Here is a 26841-nt window from a genome sequence, read left to right as displayed (position 1 = left end):
CACTGCTCCTCCACATCGAGAGGAGCTCGTTGAGGAGGTTCAAGGTGCCTCCCTGGGAAGGTGTTTCAGGCATGTGCTTCTGGGTGGAGACCCCGGGGCCAACCCCGGACATGCTGGAGGGATTGTATCTCTCAGCTGGCCAGTTCCAAAGTAGAAGTGGCTAGGGACAGGGCTTCCTTGCTATGGCTGCTTAGCCTTTCATTTGTTGTGTTCCCTTCCTTTGATCTATATGCGGGTTATTGCGGCAACCATGGTGGTGGCCAAAAGTATGTTGTTAGCAGTAATAGCATGCATCTTCTTTTTAGGGGCAATTGGTCAGTAACACACATTGGAGGGTGTGGTCTATATTTGCTAAACTCTGACATAACTCATTATTGGTGGCCTTGCTCTTTTGTTGTCGTGTTTGTTATCTCTGTTTTCTTAAACCTTTTTTTGTTGCCAGTTTTCTTTTTTTCCCGCAAGTCTTGTTAGTTTTCTGTTGTAGTAGTTCTTCGTCTATGTGTGTGTGTGTGTACCTTGTTTACTTTCACTTCCTGTTGTGCTTTCCCCCTCCTCTGATTGTCTGCCCCGCCCAGATGTGTTTCACCTGTGTCTCTGAGCTCCTCTGTGTCTTAGGTCAAATTCTCTCTCAAAACACCTTGTTCACATTGTATTCACAGTGTTTCATAGAATTACTAATCACAAATATGTCGCCTACCCCAGCTTTAAAAACAAACATGTGCACGGACTAAAGGTTAAAGCTAAAAAAAACATGTTACTGATCTCTTCTCCAGCCGTGTACTGACCTGTTCTGGTACTTTTGTTTTGACAAGGTCATCAGCAGCTACATCAGTGGACAGATGGGTGTGTGTGTGTGTGCGTTAGCAGCAGCATTAGCATTAGCTGCAGCCAGCTGGGAGGCTGCTGAGAACAGTTGAGGAACGTACGCAGAGTCTGTCGCCCGCTCTCTGCTGTGCAGCCTCAGCTCGTCTGAACACAGCTCCAGTTAATCCTCAGCCCTGCTGGAGATCACAGAAGATGCCATCAAACATGTTCAAGTGAAGCTTCTCCTTTATTGTTTGTTGTCGTTGCTTCAGGGAGTTCTTGTTGTTCCTGACGATCCATCAATAGACTTTTATTCTCACTCCTTAAAAAAAGGTTTTAGCTCAATCCAAAGCACCTTTTGAGTGGATTTACAGTAGAGTGTTAGTATTCTTAATGAAAGGAATAAATTGAGTGGTGTGTGAAGAACAAATACAGATTATTTTACTATTAAAGGAGGACCTATTGGAATTCCTGGAAAAAAACAAATACTTCCTCAAAAGACCACAATTTTGAGGCAGTAAATGTTGGTGAAAATGGACTTAAATTGGCATGTAAATCGGAACTCGCAAAATGCATGAAATTGGTGCAAAATGGCACAGTAGCGCCCCCCAAAGGTGAAACCACAGTAGGACAAATCTGAAACTAAAGCCTGCTCCACACAAGAAGATTTTTCAAATCTGAATTGATTTTTTAAAACGGCGGGAGAACCACAGGCACAACAAACTTTCAATGTTTAAATCCTGAGAAAGCACAGACGAAGCGATCCAGTCGAGACCCAGGACCACACACTTGCTGTTTGATCACATGATTTCAGGCAGGAGATTCCAGGGATTTGGGATCTCACAGAAACTCGTGTGATTTAACGTGATTTCAGAATAGAAAGTTGCACCAAGTTTCGTGAAATTTGGTGCAACTTTCTATTCTGAAATCATGTCACAGCCCAAGACGAACAAAAAAGTCTAGTGGGACCATGACCTCAACTCAACAGGAAGTCAGCCATTTTGAATTTGGCGTCCATCTTGACCATTTGGATGCTTCATAAATAGATGAACTCGTCTGAGCGCGTTTATCGTACCAACATATAAAACTTGTCAATTTGTATTAAACACATGAAAGATGAAAAGCTATAAAAAAAGGTTTCATAGACTCAAAAGGGCGTGGCTACTAGTCGCGACGAAAAACAGGAAGTGGCCCGTAACTCCAGCGCACATGGACCGATCGGCTCGAAACTTCATACGTGACACAAGAGAGCGACATTGAACACGTCGGCGAATGTAAACTTGTCCCAACAGGAAGTCGGCCATTTTGATTTTAGCCACAAAACAGGAAGTGGCCTGTAACCTTGCCGTACATTGACTGATCTGCACAAAACTTCAGCACAGGAAAACTGAGTCAATGGGATAGCAACGCCTTCTGGGTGACAGCCAATTTTTTGTTGCCCTGCGCTTTGTTCTACTTTCATCTTATTCATCTGTATTTGTTGTTAATGTCGTTGTCCAACTTCCTGTATGACGCTGCTAACTTACGAGAGATTGACCAATATGTTTTTTTTTAGAAGCTGATGGTCTAATACATGAGATGACATTAGACATTAATAATAAAAGATAAGTTATTATTTACTTAAAACATACTCTCCACTCGTGCAACCCACATATACATTTTAAATAAATATTATGTATAATTTATATGAAACATCTAAATGACTATCCTTGTTGAATACAGTTTTATCATGTTTCAGAGAACAACAATGTAAATGTAAATGTAATGTATAAATAAAAACTGACTGCATTACATTTTAATAGTAATATGACTTCTTATACCACTGCAAAACTGTGCAAACATAACGTTGATCCAACTCGAAACTTGAACCTCTGATGGCAGAAATCTTACGTCTCATGCAATTTCTTTCCACGTTCATAAATCAATTTTTAATCTCCATTTTTGCTGCTTCTCAGGAGCAATAAAAAAAAATCCATGCGTTTCATATAAGAGGCTGGACTTTATGATTTAGGTCACTCTGTCAAACAGACGTCAAACACAAGGCCGTTCAGTCCTGACGTCTAATTATAATCTCCAGCCTGACGTGGACTCGCTGCAGGATTTCACCTACACATTCATCATGTTTTACAGACGCCTCAGCGCTTTCACACGAAAGCAGATATTTAGTCCTCGTCTCTTCCGTGTCTCTCTGGTTTATGCGTCTCTCTCTCTGCGTTCTAGTTGCCAGCTAATGCTCCTGTTCCCCCATTGATCATCATTTTATTATGACGGATTAATAAATAATGTATGGCTCCATTTATCATTTATCTCTGAACTGTTGCCACAGTGTTAAGTCCTTAATGCTGTCATCAAAGCAAATAGTAACTAATGCCTGACGCTTATCATAAGCTGTGTACATGCAGGGCACAGAGGTTTATCTGTTTTTTCAAACATATGGTTATTCAGGCCGTTTATTTTGATTATTATTATTACTTATATGTAAATGTTCACTTTTTTGTTTTCAGAAAATGTGGAAACTTTTATTTTCTCGTCCAAAATGGTGATGATTTTTGACAAAGTAACGGCATTTTATGACCCGTTTCACGTATTTAAGATTTATTTTATTATACAAAAACAGTTATTATAGACGAGAGCTACGTCACAGAAATGTGAAAAACACACTCGTACCATTAACTTGTACAACAGTCCAACACGTAAGATAAGATTAGAAGCGGTTTATTCTGAATAGAGCTCATGACACAACAACAACAACAACAACAAAAAAATAGCTATTTCTGTTTTACGTGGAGACAATTTTAGTTCCATTTTTTGGTTCAGTGTAAATTTAACCCGTCTTGTTTATTAAATGACAAAAATTCAATTTTTCCTCCGCTCACCTGCAAAGTCTGCAGTTATTTTGAAATTGATATCTTATTTTCCCACACACCACTGGCTGTCAGGCGTCGTCGTTACAGCTGTGTTTCACTGCGATACAAGACATGCTGGACGTCACGCGAAGTGAAAGGACACTGACTGTGTTTCCTCCTTTATCTGTGATAATGATTGCCCTGGTGACAGCATCTCTGCGGTTGCCGTGGAGACGCGGCAGCAGCAGTAGAAGCAGCCCTGCTGTCAAGCCGAGTGGAGCTGTTGATGAGTGGAGCTGTTGTCGCCTCGAATAGGTTCAGTCTCCGGCTCTCGTTCACCTGACGTCTCTTCACTGAATTTATGTAAAAGGTGGACATTTTAAATATTCACGTCCAGTAATTATATATAATGGAATGTAGGCTTATTAACACATTACCAAGACATGTTTTACCTCTATTGGGAGCCTTTTTGGAGTCCATTTACTGTGTTTCTGTGTTTGCTCATGAACTTAAGTAGGACTGCACACACACACACACACACACACACAAAAAGGCTGCTTGACGAAGCATGACACAGCAATCCTGTAACATTTAGCTCAGAATTGGCCCAAACGCCCAGATCGTTGGACTCAAGCAGCTGTGAAAATGACATTTCAGCTTGACATTTTGTGACTTTTTCCACACAGCTATTCTTCTTAGGACACGGCGTCCACTTCCACTCATTTGGACAACAGACTAAACAAAGCCTTGTCTCTTGGGGTGGCGGTGGCTCAACTAGTAGAGTCCCTAATAGTTGTGTTGTGTCCCTGGGCAAGACATTTAAGACATTTGACCCCATGCTGACGCCTGTGCCAGCATCATTTTTCGTGTTGTATAAAAGTTTGCCCTCAAACATCCAAATAAATCAGACGTCAATCCTTTGTCACGTATTAAAGAGATAGAATTGGCTTAGTTAAAGCTAGTTTTGACAGCTTTACCAAAGTCTGATTTTCATTAAATTAGTGTTTAAATGTGTCACTAATCTTGCTTTTGGCTTAAATCTAAATCAGAACTCATTGAATCATTGAACGTGTTTGTTGTAGTTGTTGTATGGTGTATGCGACATATATGATATATGTATTTTATTGTCATGTAAAAATATAAAAAAAGGCCCAACATGGGACCGAAGTCCCAAATTAGCTTATGAGTGTCATATTGTGTCTTACAACGATGTTAAAGTGCATCGTCCCCATTAAAGGGGAACGTTTTAAGTCAGTCTTTCTCTCTATGGAGCTCCCCCTGCAGTTTGGGAGTTGATATTTTTACGACACCAATGTAAACATTCATCCATCCATCCACCGTCTGCCTCCTCGCTTCCTCCGACGTTTTCCTCTGCTTGTTCTTCACCGACTCAGCCACGTTGAACTTCTTAAACAACGCTATCGCTGCCTTGATCTTTTACCATCACAATGACTCTGAAGCTGTTAAATTAGGGTAAAATTGACTCATACTTGTGCTCTATAATTGGGTGAATGCCACTAACTTTGCTGAAAAATTAGCCCTCAACATAACCAGTTCATCAGAAGTGAGGTTCTGCCTCTTTAGGACCAGGTTTTGGTCTCCACGGGGATGACTGGTCGTGACAAGATCAGTGTTTATACTCCAGAAAAAGCCCTGAAGAGGAAAGATATAAAAAAAAAAACCACTCACACAAAGAAGAAGAAGAAGACGGGAAATGAAGTTTCTCACAGTTTGTGTCACTGTCGGTTCACACAGCGTGGAGCTGCTGTTGTCAGGCAGTTTTTTCCTCACACGTTGGCATCACTTGTTAACTTTAGTGAGACACAGTTACACTCGTTCCCCGACGCTTCTAATTGTCAACCCCTCTGAGAATAACAAAGCTCTCAGGATTGTTACCATACACTGAGGGAGACGTTTACTACAGACGCCTCCACAATATGACGCTACATCTTTATTCATGTGCCATCCATCCACACTATCAATGTAAAACACACAGATTACAGATTAATTATCCAGAAAAATTCACCTCGATGCACCTTCTGAACTTATCCCAAGTCCACTGTCCATCGTCGATCTTCCCACCTGACCCTCCGTCCATTCAACAATCCGTCCAGTTCTCTCGCCTCCACATGGACAGATGGTTGCCCTGAATAGTTCCAGGAAATGGTTACAAGTTCATCCTGTTGGACGGGTCTCACTCTGGCTCAGGACCATCCTTTCTCCCACTGAGTCTTGTATCGCAGAACAAGGATGATGTAAGAACTTTGACTTGCTACCAGCTCTTCCTCTCTCACCACAGAGGCTTTCGGACCAAACTTCACTAAAAAGAAACTCCCCTGTGATCTTTCATGCATGGTTTGATAGATTGGTTGAGATTTTACTTTCTGCTACATATTTAATGCAGGTCTGGAATAATCTGTCAGGAATTACCCCAACTCTTGGCTTGACACCAAAAACAAATCAATATTGGTAGTCCCTTCCAACTGCTTAAGTTTGTAGCCAAGATGGCCGCCATTAGGAGTGACACAGTGGCCAAATGGTAAAGGTGTGTTCCACCTGAGGCACCATCATTGTTTCTTACCGATCCTTCATAATCTCATGAACTCTGAAAAGAGCCAACGATTTGTACCCAGAAATCTTTGTTTTTTGCAAACGTAATGTTTCACTGTGGTCACATCTTTTAATATTTCATAGATTTTCATACACAAACATCGGCAATAGCAAGAGTTTTTAGGTTTTTTTGGACCAGATGTTATCCACAAGATGTTCTTAACATCTGGGCACGGGATTGAGATGTTCTCCAGAAGGGATTGAGATGTTCTCCAGAAGGGATTGAGATGTTCTCCAGAAGGGATTGAGCCTGGATCCAACGTGTAGGAGGCAGAACAGTTGTTCACCCATTCACTGTGAATTATGCTGAGCTTTTCCTTCCTGTCATCTTCTCTCATGGCTTTACTCTGACATAGTGTGGAAATGTGACAAAGGAGCTGGCAGGAGCAGTTCTGGAAAAAAGGTCCAGAGAGGATTTTGTGAACATTTCGTTCTCACACAATAGCCCCGCTGACAAATTCAGGAACAAGTCCAGACGTCAGAGTACGGAAAAAGCAGCAAGTGACAGATCATTGTGTTTCTGAAGCTGAATCAATTGTTTTTTTCTGCCTTTTACCACAAAATCAATAATAGTAGTCTTTTCATTACTTTGGTAAATGAGACACAGTAGAAAACTCTCCCTTGGTTTAAAATTAGAAATCGTAAACCCTCCAACCGTTGAATTACTGCAGTAGAAACTTACCATTGTCAAGAAAACTGTTGGTGAATAGAAGAATAGAACAGTCATTATATCTGCACAGAACTCTTGAACAAACAAGATTATTTTACCTTCACGGTCAGACTTGAAAGAAAGATGTGAAACATTCTAAGAGCTTCTAAAATGTTCTCTTCTGCTGTGTTCACACCAGAGTAAATGTATCGCATTGGGTGAGATTACAAACAAAGTCAATGCACAAGCAGACACAAATGACATAAGATAAGATAGCTTTTTATTTATCTCACAGTGGAGAGAAAACGGCGTTACAGCAACTCAGCTCATGTTGGCGTGACGCAGCATTCGCTCCATTTGTAACCAGTCAGTGTTGAGATTCTTCACATTTTGCCGCTTCTACAAAAGATAGAAAGCAGCACTCGTTTAACTTTTAACTCCAGCCAACGATTGATGGTGAAAACAAGCAGCCACTCTTCTCTTCCCGCCAAAAATATGCCCGACATTGGGAATTTGCATGATTTGCGCGATGGACTTAACGCACAAAATGACCCTAAAGTGCGAATGGCGCTAAAGAATTTAGCTAAATACAGTTAGAGGTAGTTAAATGTTGCTATGTCACTAAAAGCTTTTTTGATGTATTTAATACTCAGTTTATACATGATTTAAACATTTATATTCATTGTTGACCGTCGACACACACCATTATTGATGTTCAATAACTGGTAAATGAAGCAATTTTTTATTTAACAGTTCTATTTTATATTTGCATCAATTATCGAACATCTGCTGCCCTGATGTAGAAAAATCATCTTCACTTGCACCTCACGTTTCCTTCCTGAACTTTCCGGAACAGCGTCGGCTTCATACGTCCTTTCCCTCGCACTTCCAAACCCTCTGGTTCTGCTCGCTGCCGCGGCGACAGCATGAATCAGCTCTGCTTGGCTCGCAGAGTGAGACATTTACTACTGTATGACCACAGGCATCTGGGAGCAGCGAGTCTGAATGGTCAGAAAGCTCGTAGTGACCTGGCAGGGCTTTGCAGGATTGTGTTGGCAATCGACAGACATTCAGCGGGGAGCGTGGGGGGGCGGGGGGGATCGGTGGACACAGTGCCAGCTGGCAAGGCACCACAGTCAATACGCAAGCGTTGGTGGCCCGGTGGTGCTTTGTTGCGATTATTCACATAATCTGCGATAAGATGAACATTCTAATGGGCAATAAATGTTTCCCCGTGTGTTTTGTCCGAGCCGATAAAGCAGGACATATCTGCTGTGATCCACCTTTAATCCACACGTTCATCCATTCACACACACATACACACACACCCATCCTGTCCATATTTGTTCTCAGTGGAGGTTCTTTCTCGTCTAAGGTCTGATGGCAATCACATATGTTGCTCTCAGCCAGAGCAGGTGGTGAACTGTTGGGAGGAGAAGACATTCAAAACACTCAGTTATACATATGCACATTTTTCTCACTCCAAATTCCATAGAGACACAGGAGCTGCTGGTCCTCTGCTGCCTCGTGTGGTCAGTCTGTGCCACATATGTAAATGTGAATGCATACGTCATCAAATAACCACATTTGAACTCACTGTTGAAGGCAGTAGTGCATCATAACTTTTCATGGTCCCAACATGGTTGGTTTTCCATTACTGTAGTATGTCCTCGACGTGGGCGGAGTCATCACTGCAATTATTACACTCACGGCGCTCGTTAACGGTCACGCGAAGAAGAGTCGCGTGTCTTCTTCATCCAAGATATAATAGCAAACTGAACACAAAGATCTGCTGCTTAAGTTATTAAAAAAGTAAGAAAATCCACCATAATTTACTGCATATCAGTGTATGTGTGTATGAAATGTACATAAATGAAGTAAAGGGCCACAGATAAAAGGCTTTAACGGAACAATAATCATTAAACCCAGCTTTATATGCAACATTTACATTTGAAACGTAAAAATGCTGTAAATAATCACCTAAAAAATAAAACAAAATTTAACCAAAAATTTTTTTTTTTTGGTTAATAAACCAGTATGTAGAAGCTAAACTATTTTTAATGCTAAAATATAATTATCATTGTTCTCCATGAATTTTCGAATTTCAAAAAATAGTAAAGAAAATAGTAAAAACATGCCATTATTTCTGGAATAAAATGTCCAATTATAGTTGTTAACTTGAACAGAAAAATTAGTTTTAGTGACTGAATGTTTTGCTTGATTCATTTGTGACTTAAAATTTGGGTTAAAAAAAAAGGGAATTCTGTTTATTTTGCCAAATAAATAACAAGTAATAACAAGTTTTTATAAAGATTTATAAATAAAACCCATTTATATTTACATTACATTACATTAGGAAAACGACAGAATAAAATCACAAGAGATAAATGTGTGATTTTGTCTATAAAAGTGCAAAACTGAGGACCACATCTGGCCCCAGGGCCTTATGTTACCCATGTGTGGCTTAAAGTGATACTAAAGTGGGATTTTCAGATTAATACATCAAAAAATTAGTCGACCTAACATACCCAAAATGACATTTATATTCTTTTGATAACAGTTAACTCCCCCCCTCCATCTCTTTTTTTTCTTTAAAGTTTAATATTCCTTTTTCGCGATAATAAAGTAATGATTTATTCATATTCTAAACTGATAAATATGACACATAGTCAGTACTGACTGTACACACACACACATAGGAGGTGGAGTTTCGAAAACACTCGTTGTTTATTATTATTATTATTAATAATAATAATGATAATAATAATAATAATAATAATATGAGCAATTCATCAATGTGACAAAGCTGCTGCTACTATATCGTACGGCTCACGTGCATATACAGTACGAGCTAACACTATTTTTGTTGAGACTCCAGTTCGAGAAGCAGCCCGAGACACTGAAGTTCACTCTCTCACACAATAAAACTAGAGGTTTAACCACTTCACAGAATATTTAACTACAAAAAACTACATTTCACGTTTTAGACCGAGAGGAAAGTGAAGTTTGTGTCACTTTTGGCGCTTTTTCCACTCGCGCGACTGACCTCGGCGCGGCTTTTCCATTGGTGACAGTACCGGCGTGTGCAGCAGGAGATCCCCCGCTAACTTCTTCCCTTCCCGTCTGTCTGCACAGCACCAGCGTTTCTCTACAATACTCCATTGTGAGAGGTCCTGCCATTTGTATCGCTCAGACCTGACTAATGGAGCTCAGAGGGATGAGGACGCGGCGGAGAGCGAGGTGCTGTGTAGTTACTGTAATCGCGGCCGTCCAGAGGATACGCAGCGGCCGTAAAGACTCCCTTGTTCAGAATCACAGTCTTTTAATTAGCCAGTCCTCTGCAGACACACACACACACACACACACATTTAACAGCCTGAGATCAGCGTGCAGATGAATATATACATTAAGAATACATACACTTAAATCTTTCTTTTCTGTCACACCAAGATGTAATAACCGGTGATACACTGAGCCATGTCAGGTGATTTTAGCTCCTCATCTCTCAGTTCTGCCTTAGACGGAGCCTAAACGTATGAGGCAGAACAATCGCCTCCGTCTGCCAGAACCTTCTAGCTCAGCTGAAGCCACAGTGGAGATAAAAGTCACTTGAGTGAGAGGACGGAGATAACGCCTGAAGCTCAAAGGTTTTCACTGGAGTCTGGAAATATAAATGTGTTTAAGACAAAAATAACATATGGAAGCAAATTTCTCTTGATAAAACTTTAACATCCAAGTAAATAACTAGTTTAATCAAGGTACTTTTATTGTGAAGGGCAGTAACAGTGCAGGTTACATCACTCTGAGTCTGACTCACAGTGTTTGTGTGAGGAAAAAAAATAAATAATCCACAGGTCAGATTATAGAACCTGTGTGTGTGTGTGTGTGTGTGTGCCCTAATTTATTCACTCGGGAACATCTAAATTAATTCTCTCTGCTTTAGCCTTCATATAAAAAAACACACGCGTGACCTACTTTAGATATTACCACTGTTTCCCCCACAGTCACAGCTTTAGTAACATTAACAATAATAATAATAATAATAATAATAATAACAATAAAAAAGTAATAATAACTTAATTTATGTGGAACTTTTTAAAAACAAGGTTTCACAAAATAATAGGAAAGTAAAGTAAATATATAAAGTTTAAATAAAGGTCACTAAAATCATAAATGTTGAAGTCCAGTGTGTAAGGTTTGAATGTTGTTGCTAACTGAAGGCTACATAGTAGTGCCGAAGGATTTTATCTAATTGCGATTATTTTTGCCTGAAATTGCGAATTCAATATGATTCACGATACATGAGAGGGAATGAAAGGTTATTTTTACGTCATTATTCTGATTTAATTTCATTAAAAATGATTACTGTGTGATATAGTTGTGCGGAACTCTGTCTGTTGGAACGAAATCTAAAGTGATATTGCGCCTAATTTCAATTTAATTATGTTCGACCCTACGACGTAGGTTAAAGAACACATCTGGAATGTAAATTCTACACACTGTACCTTTAAGACGACAGGTGATATAGTATGAATGAATAAAACAGTGGATCAATAAAAGAAAGGATTAACGCTGCGACTCAGTAAAAGCAAAGAGTAAGTTTTAAAGTCAGGATTTAAAAGAGATTAGGGAGCTTGTCTGATTTCCTCAGGCAGGTTGTTGCAGTCAGTGTGTGTGTGTGTGTGTGTGTGTGTGTGTGTGTGTGTGTGCGTGCTCTTATGAGCAGAGCAGTTTTAAATCTCCTGGCAGTTGCACAGTTGTGTTGGCAAGATGAGGACTAATGAGTTGAGGCCTGCAGCTGTGTGTGTGTGTGTGTGTGTGTGGTAGGACACGATGGAGTCATATCCACAGACGTGGTTGTTTGGCCTGTGGCACAGATGAGTCAAAGACGGATCTTGTCACTTACCAGAACTTCTAATTAAACCCTCTTTTTCTGTCCCTACTCCCTGCAGCTGGTGACTCACCCCTGAACCCCGCAGCTGCCGCCAACCTCCCGTCCACCCCTGGAATTGGACTCAGAAAAGCTGGCGCTGAAGACAAAGACGCCTGGTCTGCGGGGACAACGTTTGCCGAGGCCAGAACAGCGGTTTGGGCTGAAAGTGAAGCGGGAGCAGGTGGGGAAGTCTTTGCCGAGACAGGGATTCTGACTGGAACCGGTGCTTGGGCTGAAGCTGGTGCTGGTGCCGAGTGGAGGCCTGCAGAGAGAGAGGGGGTCGACCTGCCAAACATGCCCAGGGAGCAGGCTGCCTGGCTGGGTGAGCAGAGGCTGAGAAGGCGCGGAGGAGACCAACGAGAGGAGGTGGCGGCGTTTTCGTCAGTCTTTAGCGTGTTGGCGGAATCGGCACCGGCGGTGAGGAAACCTCTGGGGCTGCTCTCCAAAGCTGCTTGGTCCAAGAGCATGTCTTCGTCATCATCCAAAGCCTCCTCGTCGACGACCAAATCGTCCTCTTCACCGGCATCGTCCACAACCGCTAACAGAAATGTTCAGACGGCAGCAGCAAACAACGCCTCTTTGTTTACTGTCAACAACACCAACAACAACAACAACAACTCCAACAGCAACAGCAACAGCAACAGCAGCAGCTTCACTTCGGGTACGTTGTTACTTCATGTTTCACAATTTTACAAAAGTTTAGACAAATTTACATTTTTGAAAACAAATTTACATTTTTGAAAACAAATTTACAAAATGCTCAAACACTTTTACAAAATGCGAAACACTTTTACAAAGTTTGAGATAAATTTACAAAAGTTTATACAAATTTACATACATAACAAATTTACAAAATGCAAAACAAATTTACAAATCCTGAAACAAATTTACAAAATCTGAAACAAATTTTCAAAAGTTTAAACAAATTTACAAAATGCAAAACAAATTTTCAAAAGTTTAAACAAATTTACAAAATGTGAAACAAATTTACAAAATCTGAAACAAATTTACATTTTTGAATTTTTTTTTCAAAAGTTTAAACAAATTTACAAAATGCATTTTTGAAAACAAATTTACATTTTTGAAAACAAATTAAAATTTTTGAAAACAAATTTACATTTTTGAAAACAAATTTACATTTTTGAAAACAAATTTACAAATCCTGAAACAAATTTACAAATCCTGAAACAAATTTACAAAAGTTTACACATTTACAAAAACATGCTTTTGTGAAAATAAGTATTTTTATTTTGTCCCTGCAGAGGAGTCAGTGAGCAGCCTGCCAGCGTGGGACCTTCCCACCGTCCCAGAGTCCCTTCTGTCCACAGTGGGCGACCACGATGTCACACTTCCCGCCAACATCACCAGCCCGTTCTCCACCCACCAGTGGAACACCACAGCGCCCGCACGCACCAGAAACACCTCACGCCACATGACCACGCCCACCACCGTCATGAAGACATCTCCACCAACAACAACCACCAACACCCCCACCATCACCATCACCACCACCACCACCGTGGTGTCACCTCTCCTGCTCTCCACCACAGTGAGAGCACAAACGCCACCAGAAGCCACCACAGCTTCAAACGGCACAGGCCAGGACACTGTGACCAGTGACAGCCTTCAGCTGACAACGGTAACCACGACAACGCCCTCGACGACCACTCCTACTGTGACCGACGATGACGCGGCGGCAACCAACGTCAGCGCCGAAACGTCAGCGCCAAGTTCCACCACGCAGCTAACGACGACCGCACAGGCTACGACTCGACCGACAACAACCACCACAACCACACCTGCTCCTACTACAACCACGACTGAACCACCAACCACCACCACCACTACTACTACTACTACTGCTGCTCCCACTACTACAACTACTACTACTACCACTGCTGCCACCACAACTACTACTACTACTACAGCAAGTACAACCACAACAACAAAGGTTCCTGTCACCACCGTGACGCCACCTCTTACTACAACCACAGAACCTCCGTCCAGCACCACGGCAGAGGAGAGTCCGCTACCATGCAACGTGACCCAGAGGTATTGGGTCAGAACAGGTACGAGACTCAAGGCTCTTTATTAGGACTGTAAGACAGTACAGATAATATATGAATGACCCTTTTGTCCAAGTATTTATGATAAATGCGCTCAGACTTCGCCAAGATGGACGCCAAATTCAAAATGGCCGACTTCCTGTTGTGTTGACGCCATGGTCCCAATGGACTTTTTTGTTCGTCTTGGGCTATAACATGTTTCCACCAAGTTTTGTGAAATTCAGTTTTAAAAAACTACTTACTCGCTGCACCAAATTCCATAGAGAAAACCATCAATTTTAGATTACAGCACGTGGGCGTTCCTGATCCACTGCTGCCTACATTCTTATATTCAAATGTGGTATTTCATTAGTTCTCTGTTTGATATCCTTTTGTTCAGCTTTATCTCAGCGATACAAACTTACAAAACGCAGCAGCAGTAGACCAGCAACTCTTGTGTCAGTGTGAGCTAAAAACGCTGATTTTCTCACTGGACTTTGGTGCAGGAGGGTAAACAGTTTACAAATTACAGTTTCCAGTCAGAAGTTTCTGTCTAATGTTGAGATAATGATGCAAACATATTCTTTTGTTGCCTTAGACTTAAGAAAGTGTCATCAATAGTATCTGAGCCCTTATTTTAAAGTGGCTAAAATCTGTTTTTTCAGTTGTTTCTCGGCACAGGAATAAGTGTCAGTACCTCATATGACCACCACTATCACTTTAATTTCAAACAGTACACTCATTACATGTTCCAACAAGCATCAGCTTCCTGTGGAAAAACCATTAGTAGAGAGTGTGATGATGACTAGACGCAAAATACCATTTGCGGAAACTTAATATACCTATTGTGGCACCGAGCTGTAATTACATGCACATGAAGTAATTAAAATCTAGTGTTTCCTGGAGTGTAAACAGTCAGATTTATGAGAAGCGGGAGACTGGAAGCGCTTTGGTTTCATTTCACCAGAGATGATGTAGTAGTGTTATGGATCAGGCATCAGGTTCCCCCAGAGTCTCCAAGGAGACATTTAAACAGAGCCAGAGCTCCTGCGACCATTTACGGATGTTATTATTATCCTTTAAAGAGACACTGAAACCATACATTAAACATGTTAGACATCAAATTAGAAACGCGGTCACTGAGCTGTTGTTGTTGTCTTCCTTCACAGTTTTGTCCATCGAGCTGCGCAGGAACCGCCTGGACCTGATCCTGAAACAGAATCTGTCTAAAGGGCTGAGTCACGCCCTGCAGAGAGCCCTGAACGACTCCACCGCCACAGCACAGGTCAGTCACAGCTTCAGCTCTGGTAACCAGCGGTCACCAAGGTCATCGTAGCAGGTTAGCGGCTGCTTAAAGGACTGGTTAACAGGTTTACAGCTTATAAAGGTGGGACAGAACTAACTCATCACCGGTCTGTAGGTTTTTTTTTATTTTGTTTTATTGTTGAGTGATCACTATTATCCCTTATCTTACATGATATATATCGTAAAATGTCTTAGCTTATATTAGCTTATCTTAACCTACCTTACCATACCATGTCTTATCTTATCTCATACCTTATCTTATTTTAGTTTATCTTAGCTGAGCTTATTTGAGCCTTATACCTAATTTTACAGCATCTTATCTTTAATTATCTTAGCTTACATTGACTTATCTAAGCTATTATCTTAGCCTATCTTGTCGTAGCTTATCTTACATTATCTTAGTTTATCTCAGCTGAGCGTATTTTAGCATTTTAGCCTACATTGCCTTATCTTATCTTATACCTTATCTTAGAGTATCTTATATTTTCTCAGTTTACATTATCTTAGCATACATTAACTTATCTTAGCTAATACCTTAGCTTATCTTAGCCTACCTTGCCTTATCGTATTTTACATTATCTTACATTAACTTATCTTAACTAATACCTTAGCTTATCTTAGCCTACCTTGCTTTATCTTATTTACATTATCTTACCTTAGCTTACATTAACTTATCTTAGCTAATATCTTACATTGTCTCTGCTGAGCTAGTCTTAGCTGACCTTATCTTATCTTAGACTATCTTAGCTTAATGCAGCTTAATGTATCTTATCTCATGTCATGTCATCATATCTTACATATTTCCAGCTTTAGAACTGTAGCTGGAAATGTCATCATGTTCAGACACTCATAGTTAAGAATGTGAACAGTCAAATCTGATTTGTAAAGAATCTGATTAGATTTGGATTTCATTTGAAATAATGTATAGTCATAACATCTTTGTTTGGATTCATCTAACCTGTCTCACTCTCTAACTCACAGCATCACTGTCTCGCCCTCTTCTTTCATATTCCTTAGTATTTATTATACTTTCTGCTTCTGTCGTCAATCACTCCCTCTCTGGTTTCTCTGTCTCTTGGATCGATTTTTCTGTCCAGTCTCTCCGTCTGTCCGTCCACCTGCCTCTGTGTCCCTCTTCTGTCTTCATCCGCCTGCTTTTTTCTATTTTTATCCAGTTGTTTGTGAGCCTGCACTGGGAGTGACTCAGTGTCTCTGAGCTCCAGTCCACTTTCATCTACCCCCCTGTTATACACACACACACACACACAAACAAAAACACTCCTCTGTTGTTATCCTCTCCATCAGATAACGTAAAACCATTACTTTAAAATCAGGTTCAGTCTCTTCAGAGGAAACAAAAGCAGTGACATTAAGGTTCTAAATAAAGGTCTAAATTCTGCAGTGTTTTGAAGCTGTGGCTGCAGCAGGGACAGGTTTTTCACAAGCAACACGACATTAGTCTGCAGTAATTGACGAGTTTTACTGTAATTGTACAAATGTTGGCAGGAGCAGAGGTTTCGATCCCTCAGTCTAGTATTTAAACAGTTTGGGTAATATATTTGTGCTTCATTTTGTCATTAGCTTAATTTTCTTGCACGACGCGTCTGTGTCGACTGATCGTTTTTTAACATAGTTTGACGCGACACAAATTATAACATAAAGTGATGCAACGTAAGGTAGCGACACATTACGTTACCTTACGTTGCATTGCTTTACGTGATGTATCGCAACATTGCGTAAAAGTAATGTTACGTTACAAAAAAAAAAGATATGGTAATGTACCGCAGTGAAACGTAAGCTAACATAAGCTACTGTAACATAACGGAATTCAATTCAATTCAATTGTATTTGTGTAGCGCATTATCTCAAGGCGCTGTACATAGACGACATCATGGAGAACAGAGAAACCCAACAATTCACACAATGAGCAAACACTAGGCAACTGTGTAGAGAAAACAGAAGAAGAAATCTCTGACAGAACCAAACTCAAAGATGTGCGGCCATCTGCCAAGACAGGTTGGGGTGAAAGGAAAAATAGGGGACAGAGGAGAGGTGGGGGACAGAAAGGACAAGAGGGAGGTGAGACAGAGACAGAAGAAAGAGACCAGCAGCAGATATACAACAACTGTATCAAGTTTAGACAGGACAGTGACGACATGTTTTTACGCTTTGTGTTATGATACCTTAGCTTGAGTTGAGTTATGTTACGTTACATTATGCTATGTTACCACATGTTATCATACATTACATTTTGTTACATTATGATCTGTAATTAATTGATCTGATTAATGATTAGACGTATTTTTTAATCTCACTTAAAAATTACTGAGAAAAGCCCTCAACTTGAGGTATTTTCATTTAAATTCATTGTTACATTATTGTGGCAGATCAAAAGATTGATATACAACAAAAAGTGGCTTTATAAAGTCATTTATTGTTTGAACAAACTTGAGCAGATTTACAGCCATTTACATTCTGCTGTGTTCTTTTGTCAAACTCTTATTCTTATAATTAGAAAATACAAATAAAATAAAACGTCCACATAAAGTAGCCTGTCGGTCGCAGACTTCTCCTGCAGTTAAGTTTGGCGAAGAGCTTTTGTATGGCTCGCTAAATTGCTAACGCCTTCACTGCCAGCTGTGGCTGCACTCGTGACTGGGTGCTTTGCATTGACGTGGTATGCTAAACTCGAGCTGCTTCGGTGGTAAGCTAACTCCTTCTTATATTTGTGCGTTTGTGGCAATTAAAAAACATAATACGCTAAATGTATGATAACATAACTCAAGATAAGGTATCATAACTCATAATGTAAAAACAATATAAAGTGAATATTATAAAATATACATCATATCTCATTGTGTATGTCCTGATCACACATTAAATATTAAATAAAACAGATTTGTAACTCTATTAAATAAAAAGTAACTAAAAAACAACAACAAACTGGGACTAATAAAGATATGACGTGATGATATGATTCCATTTGACTGAGGAGAACTCTTTTCTATCGTTGTACATATTATGGTTTATCCTGCAGTTGTAGACGATCGGTGGAGAAAAGCTGTTGTTGTGAACGACAGAATCAAAGACAGTGACAAAGTGATGAAGTAAACGTTTACTTTGATCTAATCCATGAATCGATTCATTGGTTTTTACGCCGGAGAACGCGGCGGCTTTGAGGATCATCACACGACTGCGTTCATTTCCAATTTAAACGAGAAAAAATAGGAAATCAGTTCTTTTCTCTTTTTTTATGAAATGGACACGATGTTTAATCCCTCAGTCAGGACTCTGAACATGCACAACATAAAGACATCTGAGGGAAATTGTTAAAAAATTTAATTCCTCGTTGGTTTCATTTGAAGTTGAAGCCTCGACTCGACAGACCGGAGAGATCTCGTCTTCTTTTCTAACGAAATGCAAAGTGAAAAACGGAGGAAAATTCACACAAAGTACAGAGCGGCTTGAGACGCTGATGAAGATGAAGAAGAAATGGAGGAGAAGAAAGTGAGAGGAGAGGAGAGGAGGAAGAACAGGAAGGGAACAGGAAAGAGGAGTGGAGAGGAAAGAAAAGTAAGGGTAAAATAAAGGAAAGGAAAAGGGAAAATGGGTTAAAATGAAAGGAAAGAGTGGAAGGAGAGGAAAGGAATGGAAAAGAAAGAGTAATATTAAGGAAAGGAAATGAAAATGCAGTAAAGAGAGGAAAGAAAAGTTGGGGCTAAATTCAAGGGAAGGGTATAAGGAAACGAAATCACACGAAATAAAGAACATGAACAATGAGTGAGGAAGGAAAGGAAACAATACGAAGGAGGAGAGGAGAAGAGAAAGGAAAGGAAATAATGTGTGTGTGTGTGTGTTTCACAGGTGGAACACGACGACTGCAGCCCTAACAACGTCACCTTAGGTTACTACGTGACCGGCGGGAAAACCGTCTACGTGTCCTCGCTGGTGGTCGAGGCGCTCAACGTCTACGGCTTCGACAAACTGCTGTCGGACGTCAGGCAACACACGCCGCTGGTTAAGGCTGTTCTGGTTCCCGTGGCAACCTGGTTACCTGCGCACAGCATTCACCTGCAGCTGAAAACAGGTGACGACGACAACAACAACAACAGAGAGACATGAGACACTTTAACACAACAGGAAAAGAAAAGGACAAGAAAAGAAAGGAAAAGAGGACTAGTGATGAAGGGGAAAGGAAAGGAAGGGTAAAGGTAAGGAAAGAAAGGGAACAGAAGGAAATCCAAGGCAAGGAAAGGAAGAGGATAAGGAGAGGAGAGAGAGAATATGAGCAGAAGGTGAGAGCGAAAGACGATGAAACAAGAAAAGTGGGAGAAAGACACGAGGGAAGAGACGAGAGGAGACAAAATTAGAAAACTCTGATTACACGTCTGCTCTCTTTTACTCTTCTCTGATTCCCTTAATCCCACAGCAGCAAAATTAGTCCGTTCATTTAGAGAGCCAGAGCCTGGTAATCCTCTTTACACACACACACACAAGTTTAATTTTTGGGGGAAAAAAAGAGTAGAAGAAAATTTGTGAAATATTTTGCAAAAAATCTGCAAATATTCCCCCACAGGAAATGAGCACAGATTAAAAAGGCAGATTAAATTTGGTTACCCTGGCGACCCGTGTTCATGCACCAGCTGCCATGTTCAAAATTTCTCCTGAGAAATTTTCTACTCGTAGCAAAAACTCACATTTCACTTGTTAATGTGAGGATGTCGTGTTTGCTGTGAGATTAAAGTCGCGCACACGGCGGCTTTAATAATCACCAACAATCTGGGGATTAATTATTGTAAAGAAGGTCGGCGGGAAAAACATGAAAGCTGCCCCACAAATGAAACTTTGATGTTTTTGTCGTGTTATTTAAAACTAAACCTTATATATGACGACTCTGACAAAAAAAACTATATAAATCATAGTAAGAGCAGCTAATTTACAGCCATAATCTGTAAAATGAATAAAAATACATTTAGTCTTCGTCTGGGTCTGTAACATCTTTCAATCAAGTTGTCGGGAAATTCGGTGAAACTCAATGTATGCCAAAGTCATAGAGCACTTCCTGTTTCGTGGGTGAATGGTCGAAATTCGCCAAAACCCTCGCGGCCACGCCGTTTTGAATCCGCAAAACTTTTCGACAACTTTTCACCTTTGATGTGTTTAGTACAAATTGGCGCTTTTATTTTTTTTGTCAGTACGTCAAACACGTTCAGATGAGTTTTGCTCATATACATATTGTGCAAATCTCCAAAATGGACGCCAGAATTCTAAATGGTTGACTTCCTGTTGAGTTGAAGCCATGGTAACGGTCGACTTTTTTGTTCGTCTTGGTGGGAACACCTTCCCACCAAGTTTTGGGAAAATTGGTGAAACTCAATTTTGCATCTGTTGTCACCTCAGGAGGCGCTATAGAGTCTGGGAACTATGCCGATATCGCATTTTTTGCCAGACCTGACCTCCATGCCAAGTTTCAAGTGTTTTAATGTGTGTTAACCGCCTCAAAAATGTTTTTTGGGGGCCCAAAAAATCTCCAGCGACCCATGTTTGGGTCCCGAGCCAGTGGTTTGGGAGCCCCTATTTTCAAACTGCACTGTCGCAGGATTAGAAAACCCATTTTCCTCCAGTTTTTTCAGCTCATAAACCATAAACACACGTCAGCGTGTGCCAAATTACTGTGCGCGCCACAACTTTCATTCCATTACCAAGTGGGTCAGTAGTGTTTGTTTCTGCAGTTAACAGAAAAAAAGAAAAGAGATTTACTGCTGTGTTTTTAAAACCAGGTCAGAATATTTGTAGTCCACCTCTTTCTTTTCTCGTCCCCCTTTTTTGTAATGGAGGAAGATGAGAGCAGAGGATGGAGACAACATGTGGACTCTGCTGATGGACGGTGTGTGTGTTTTTTTCGCGGGTTGTTTTCATCCCAGATAGTGGTGATAATCCTCTTTCTCTGTCTGTCTCTATCTATCTCACAGAAATCCACCCAGAGCGCTTGCTTTCTTTAATACCTCACAGTCCAATCCCCCACATAATAGATTCCACTTTGATGAAGTAGATTCTTGCAGAGTTTCTAAATCATCCCACTCCTCCTGCTCTGACGTCAGGTAGCGGCTGATAGACGGTGGCTGTGGCATCCTGATCAGTCCCAGGAACCCAGTCTGGCTTTAGTCCCTGTTTTGGCGGTTAGGTTTAGGCTAGAACAGGATGAGACAGAGGTCTCAAACTCACGGCCTAAGAGTTTTGCGTTAGCTCACAAGTTTTGTGTTCCCTTGTTGTAAATGTTGTGTTTCCTCACAAAACCTTTGCGTTCTCTCGCTATAACGTTTGCGTTCCCTGCACACATGTTAGTGTTCTTTTCTCAAACCTTCGTGTTCTCTTGCTATATACACTAACTTTTGCATTCCCTCGTGATATTTTTGTTTCCTTGCAATAGTTTAGCATTAAATTGGTTATAGACTTGACATTAAATTGCACAGTTATACTTTCCTGTGTATTATTCCGCTTGGAAACATGAAACCATGCAGTGCATGAGCAGAAAATGACCAACACTTAATGTAATTGATTAAGATGACTTTGATGTGATGTGTAGAACAGAACCCACTAACGACCGCACGTCCACTCGGTCCACAGTGCTGAGGTTCGTCGGCCCCACAGACAACATCTACTCCTGCAGTTTCGTCCAGATGTTGGAGCAGAGGCTCGGGAACGCCTTCGACGAAGCTCAGGACAAAGTGCTGGAGACGTACAACAGGCTCGCCGTGGAGGTACTGGACCATTTCTGTTTTCATCCAGGTTTATTCTTAGTGCAGCACTCACACAGCCACGTGTGTCATGCTAATCAGGCTAACATGACTAATCAAGCTCCTGGAAGCTTGGAGCGGCACGACTTTTTAAATGTCGGCTGCTGTTTGACTGCGGTGGATGTTTATGTACGCTTTGTTTTCTTAGAGAAATGTTTTTTCACAGACTTTGAGAATTTAGTCTTGATTTACGAGATTACAGTCGGACATTTCCGAGAATAAAGTTGGGATTGCAGTTTTAATTTACAAGATTAAAGTCGGACATTTCCGAGAATAAAGTTGGGATTGCAGTTTTAATTTACGAGATTAAAGTTGTAAATTTACGAGATTAAAGTCATGAGAATAAAGTCTTAATTTACAAGATTAAAGTCTTGAGAATAAAGTTTTAATTTATGAGATTAAAGTCGTGAGAATAAATTCTTAAATAACGAGATTAAAGTCGTAAATTTATGAGAATAAAGTCGTAATTTACGAGATTAAAGTCGTGAGAATAAAGTCTTAATTTACAAGATTAAAGTCATAAATTTATGAGATTAAAGTTGTTTCTATAGTCTTCATTTACAAGATTCAAATTGTGAGAATAAAATCTTAATTTAAGAGATTAAAGTCTTAATTTACGGAATTAAAGTCGTAAATTTACAAGAATAAAGTCGTAAATTTAGATATTAAAATTGTGAGAATAAAGTCTTAATTTACGAGATTAAAGTTGTGAGAATAAAGTCTTAATTTCCGAGATTAAAGTCATAAATTTCCGAGTCAAAGTCGTGAAGTTACATGAATAAAGTCTTTATTTCCAAGATTAAATTTGGAAATTTCCAAGATTAAAGTCATCCATTTCCGAGATTAAAATCATGAATTTACATGAATAAAGTCTTCATTTCCGATATTAAAGTCATAAATTTCCGAGATTAAAGTCATAAATTTACATAACACTTACGTAAATTTAAATACAATAAAGTCTTAACTCTAACCTGTAGTTACTTTGTTCTCGAAGTCTGTGAAAAAAATCTTTTCTCAATGTGGAAAACTTTTAATTTAAGTATCTTCTTCTGACCCTTTGACCCATTGCTGCAGTTAAAAAAGTGTATTTTCCCCAAAGTGTGCGATCTAAAAAACATCAAAAAATGATTGGTACCTTCCATGTTCTGAGGAAGTCGGAAGTCGGAACTGGGAACGACGTCACACAATTTGAATCTGGTGACTTTCAAACACAACGCAGGGAAGGAAAAGGCACAAACAGTGATTTTTGCCACATATTAAACCTATAGAAATATATACGCCTGTTTTACTCTATACTATTATCTTAAAATCATGTTTCCTGCTTGGCCTTCTCAGTCAAACAGCTTTTTCCAACTGGAAAGTGAAGTACGTAAAACTGCTCACTGTGAACGCACCAAAGCCCATACAAAAACTTGGTGTTTTTAACCTTGCGGTTACACAGGAGCTGCTGGTCCACCGCTGCACCGCGTGCTAACTTTATGCCTCATGATTTCAATCTCTATCTCTATCTATCTGTCAAGGTACAGTGAGTACGCAGATATATATATATATACAGTATATATATGGGGGTCCATTCATAATTCATCCTCTCAAATATTCATGCGTGTGGAGAAAATACGATGGGAATCATCCACTTCACTGCGGTGACTCGGTCCCAGGGTTTTTATTATAGGAAGAAAGGAAGAAAAATATTGTTCATTCATGGTGTCATCATGTGTCTGGATCTCCTGTTATACATTATTCATGTGCAGCTCAGACATTGTGGTGTGATACCGTAATACATTTCTGTTGTGTTTTTCTCTTCCTGCTCAGATCCAGAGTGTGTGGCAGGAGCCGGGCTCTCCGTCCGTCTCTCTGGTGTACGTGGTGAAGAACCAGGACTCGGTTCTGAACGGGACCATATCCAGCGGCCTCCTCAACCAGCTGACGGCGGAGCTGGTCGGCTACTTCCTGTACTACCCGCCGCTGGTCATCGCTGAGCGTGAGTAAAATTACTTTATGAACTTTTTTTTTTTTAATGGAAAGAAATGCAATAATAGGGAGGAAACACAATTTCTACTTCGGAAATGTTAACAATAAACAATAAATGTTTAAAATTGAATTTTTTCAATAAAAAAACCTTTTTTTGACCTTAATCTCAGAATTCTGATTTTAATCTCAAAATTGTAATTTTAATTTCAGAATTTTAAATCACATGAGAAAATGTTTTTGGAAAGTTTATTAAAAATGTAATTCTGACAGTTTTTTTGTGAGTTTCTTTTTTTTTCACATAGAATACAGAATTTAATCTCAAAATTGTAACTTTAATCTCAGAATTTTAAGTCACATGAGAAAATGTTTTTGGAAAGTTTATTAAAAAATTTACAATTCTGAGAGTTTTTTGTGAGTTTCTTTTTTTTCCCACTAAGAATACAGAATTTAATCTCAAAATTCTAGAAGTCACATGAGAAAATATTTCTGTTAATAAAAATAAAAAGCCACAATTCTGATATTAAAATTATGATTCTGAAGTCATGATTCTGAGATTGTGAGTTTTTTTTACCTCAGTATTCTGACTTTAATCTCATAATTTTGAGGGCCACATAAGAAAATGTGTCTGGAAAGATGAATAAAAAGTCACAAATCTGAGATTAAAGCCATTATTCTGAGATGAAACTCGCAATTCTGATATTAAAGTCAGAATTTTGAGTTTTTTACTACTTTAATTCTGAAAGCCACCTGAGAAAATGTTTTTGGAAAAATGAATTGGATGATGAATTAAAGTCAGAACTTTGAGAATAATTGTTTTATTCTAATAAGTTTTACATGTGGCCCTAATCCTCTTCCACACTGATCTAAAACCAGTGCAGTACAATATAAAAAAACCACGTTGTCTTGTTCATAAAACATATAACAGGTAAAGGTTCAAATCAAACATCAGATCCTCTTGAGTCGTGTTTTTATTCCGCTGCATTGTTGAAAAGCATCTGTGAGATTATTTTTAAAGGGCAAACAGCTGCACGCGTCACTGTCTCCTGAAAACCTGCCACAGGCACCGCGATGTTCACCATGTCCTTTATTTGATTTGATTATTCTCTCATTTTTAACTTTTACACCATCACAAATAAACCTAAAACAGCCTTAAAAACATCAGATTGTGATAACAATGAAACATATATATGTAATATTTTTTATTATCAGAGCATTAATGAATACATTATTATTTGTAAGGCTTTATTTGCAATTATAAAACTTTTTTTTATAAATTATCATTATGTTTGTTTACTTCCATTATAAAACATGTACAAACTTACTTTTCTTTTTCACATTTGTTCATATTTCTATTCTATGTTTTTGTAGTATTGCTCATTCTATTTGTATTTTGTATTATGTCCTATTACTTTTTTTGTCACTTTCTGACCTTTTTAAGATGCATTTTAAATGTTTCATGGCTTTAACTTATTCTTTTTTAAAAGTTAAGCATCTCCATTCTAGTGGTTATAATGTGAGTTTGTGAAAATGCTCTGTAAATAATATTTCTTCTTATTATTATTATTCATTTTCGCCCGTGTGGGATCACTCTTATTGTATCGCATCTTGTACAGAAGTAAATAATAAGGGAAAATAAGTACAAGACATGAGGTAAATATCAGTGGAAATGTGGAACGAGAGGTTGAAACGTAAAGTGTCTTCGAAAAAACTGCTGATAACTCCACTCTCTCTCTCCCTCCCTCTCTCTCCCCCTCTCTCTCTCTCTCCAGCCCTAGAATACCATAATCTGAACACTTCAGCGGCAACAAAGAGCTACTGGGTGATAACAGGTAAATTGCTCTTATACACACACACACACACACACACACACACTGGATGATCAGCCGTAATCACGAGTCATATTGAGTGGACAAAACAGGAGTGAGTTAAACGCACACTGTTGTGCGATTCAGCAAATGACTGTCTACACTGTGTGTGTGTGTGTGTGCGTCTTCAGCTCCTATGGATGTATAATTCACAGCGTCTTGAGTCTTGAGTGGGACAGAGGGAGAGATCACGTCACATCATGAAACCTTCGTTTTATACTCACACAAACGAGTGACTCGTGACTTGTAAAGCAGTTGTTTTCAGTCTAACTGAATCATTAGAATCAGTTCGTTAAAAGTATTTGTTCAGACTCCGTCTAACACAGTCACTGGGCAGCGATGCCGCTCGCGATCAGCAGTGCTGTCGCTAAATACTTTACTTGTTAACTGATCTACAGTTCGCCATTGTTCGGTTTCTGACCAAATATCTGATCCACTGAAGCGTAACCTTTATTTCTTACAAAGAAAAAGGCAAATTCCATGTGGGTTTTTATCTTTTATTTAAATGTAAATTTGATTCTGCAAAGATAAAAGTTACTGTATATTATATATATATATATATATATTCAGTATATATATACACATCTTCACTCATGTTGTAAACTGACCTCTGACCTCCGTCCTCGCAGTGATCCAGGATGTGGACACGTCCTCTCTGGAGGCCAACTACCAGAGCTTTGCCAGTCTGATGGAGCAGCGTCTGGCTGAGCTCTTCCTGGTCGCGGGCAGACAGGGTTCTCAGGCTGCGCGGTCGCGGCGCGCCACGACTGTGGGCGGATACACTGTGCAGGTGCGATGTCTCCTGATCACACAACCAGTTCTATCCTGAATTTCCATCGTCTCTTCTGCAAGGTTTTTAACCCCCTGATGACCCTATCGTAACCACCGTCTGGATTTATTTTGATTTTATGGCTGTAGAAGTGTCCAAATATGTATCAATGAGTGAGTTCTTCTGCTTCCTTTTTCCCAAGATAGCTTTCAACTTTCCATATCTGGCAGTTATTCAACCGTTTAGG

The 26841-nt window shown here is 39.7% G+C and overlaps 1 protein-coding gene across 2 annotated transcripts in view; it reads left to right on the top strand.

Annotated features, from left to right (window-relative positions):
* kiaa1549la (KIAA1549-like a) overlaps positions 1-26841 on the top strand; it is a 79244-nt gene that overhangs the window by 13035 nt on the left and 39368 nt on the right. For both annotated transcript variants that reach the window (XM_044036583.1, XM_044036582.1), the window contains exons 2-9: positions 11862-12503; positions 13105-13911; positions 15057-15172; positions 19057-19279; positions 21820-21953; positions 23802-23970; positions 25730-25789; positions 26455-26615. In XM_044036583.1, the coding sequence (XP_043892518.1) occupies positions 11862-12503; positions 13105-13911; positions 15057-15172; positions 19057-19279; positions 21820-21953; positions 23802-23970; positions 25730-25789; positions 26455-26615 (2312 nt within the window). The remainder of the gene's footprint in view (positions 1-11861; positions 12504-13104; positions 13912-15056; positions 15173-19056; positions 19280-21819; positions 21954-23801; positions 23971-25729; positions 25790-26454; positions 26616-26841) is intronic.

This window comes from Solea senegalensis, linkage group LG10 (genome assembly GCF_019176455.1).
Source record: "Solea senegalensis isolate Sse05_10M linkage group LG10, IFAPA_SoseM_1, whole genome shotgun sequence".
Classification (NCBI taxonomy): Eukaryota; Metazoa; Chordata; class Actinopteri; order Pleuronectiformes; family Soleidae; genus Solea; species Solea senegalensis.
The sequence above is the reverse complement of the archived record's forward strand: the minus strand, read 5'-3'. Positions and strand labels throughout refer to the sequence as shown.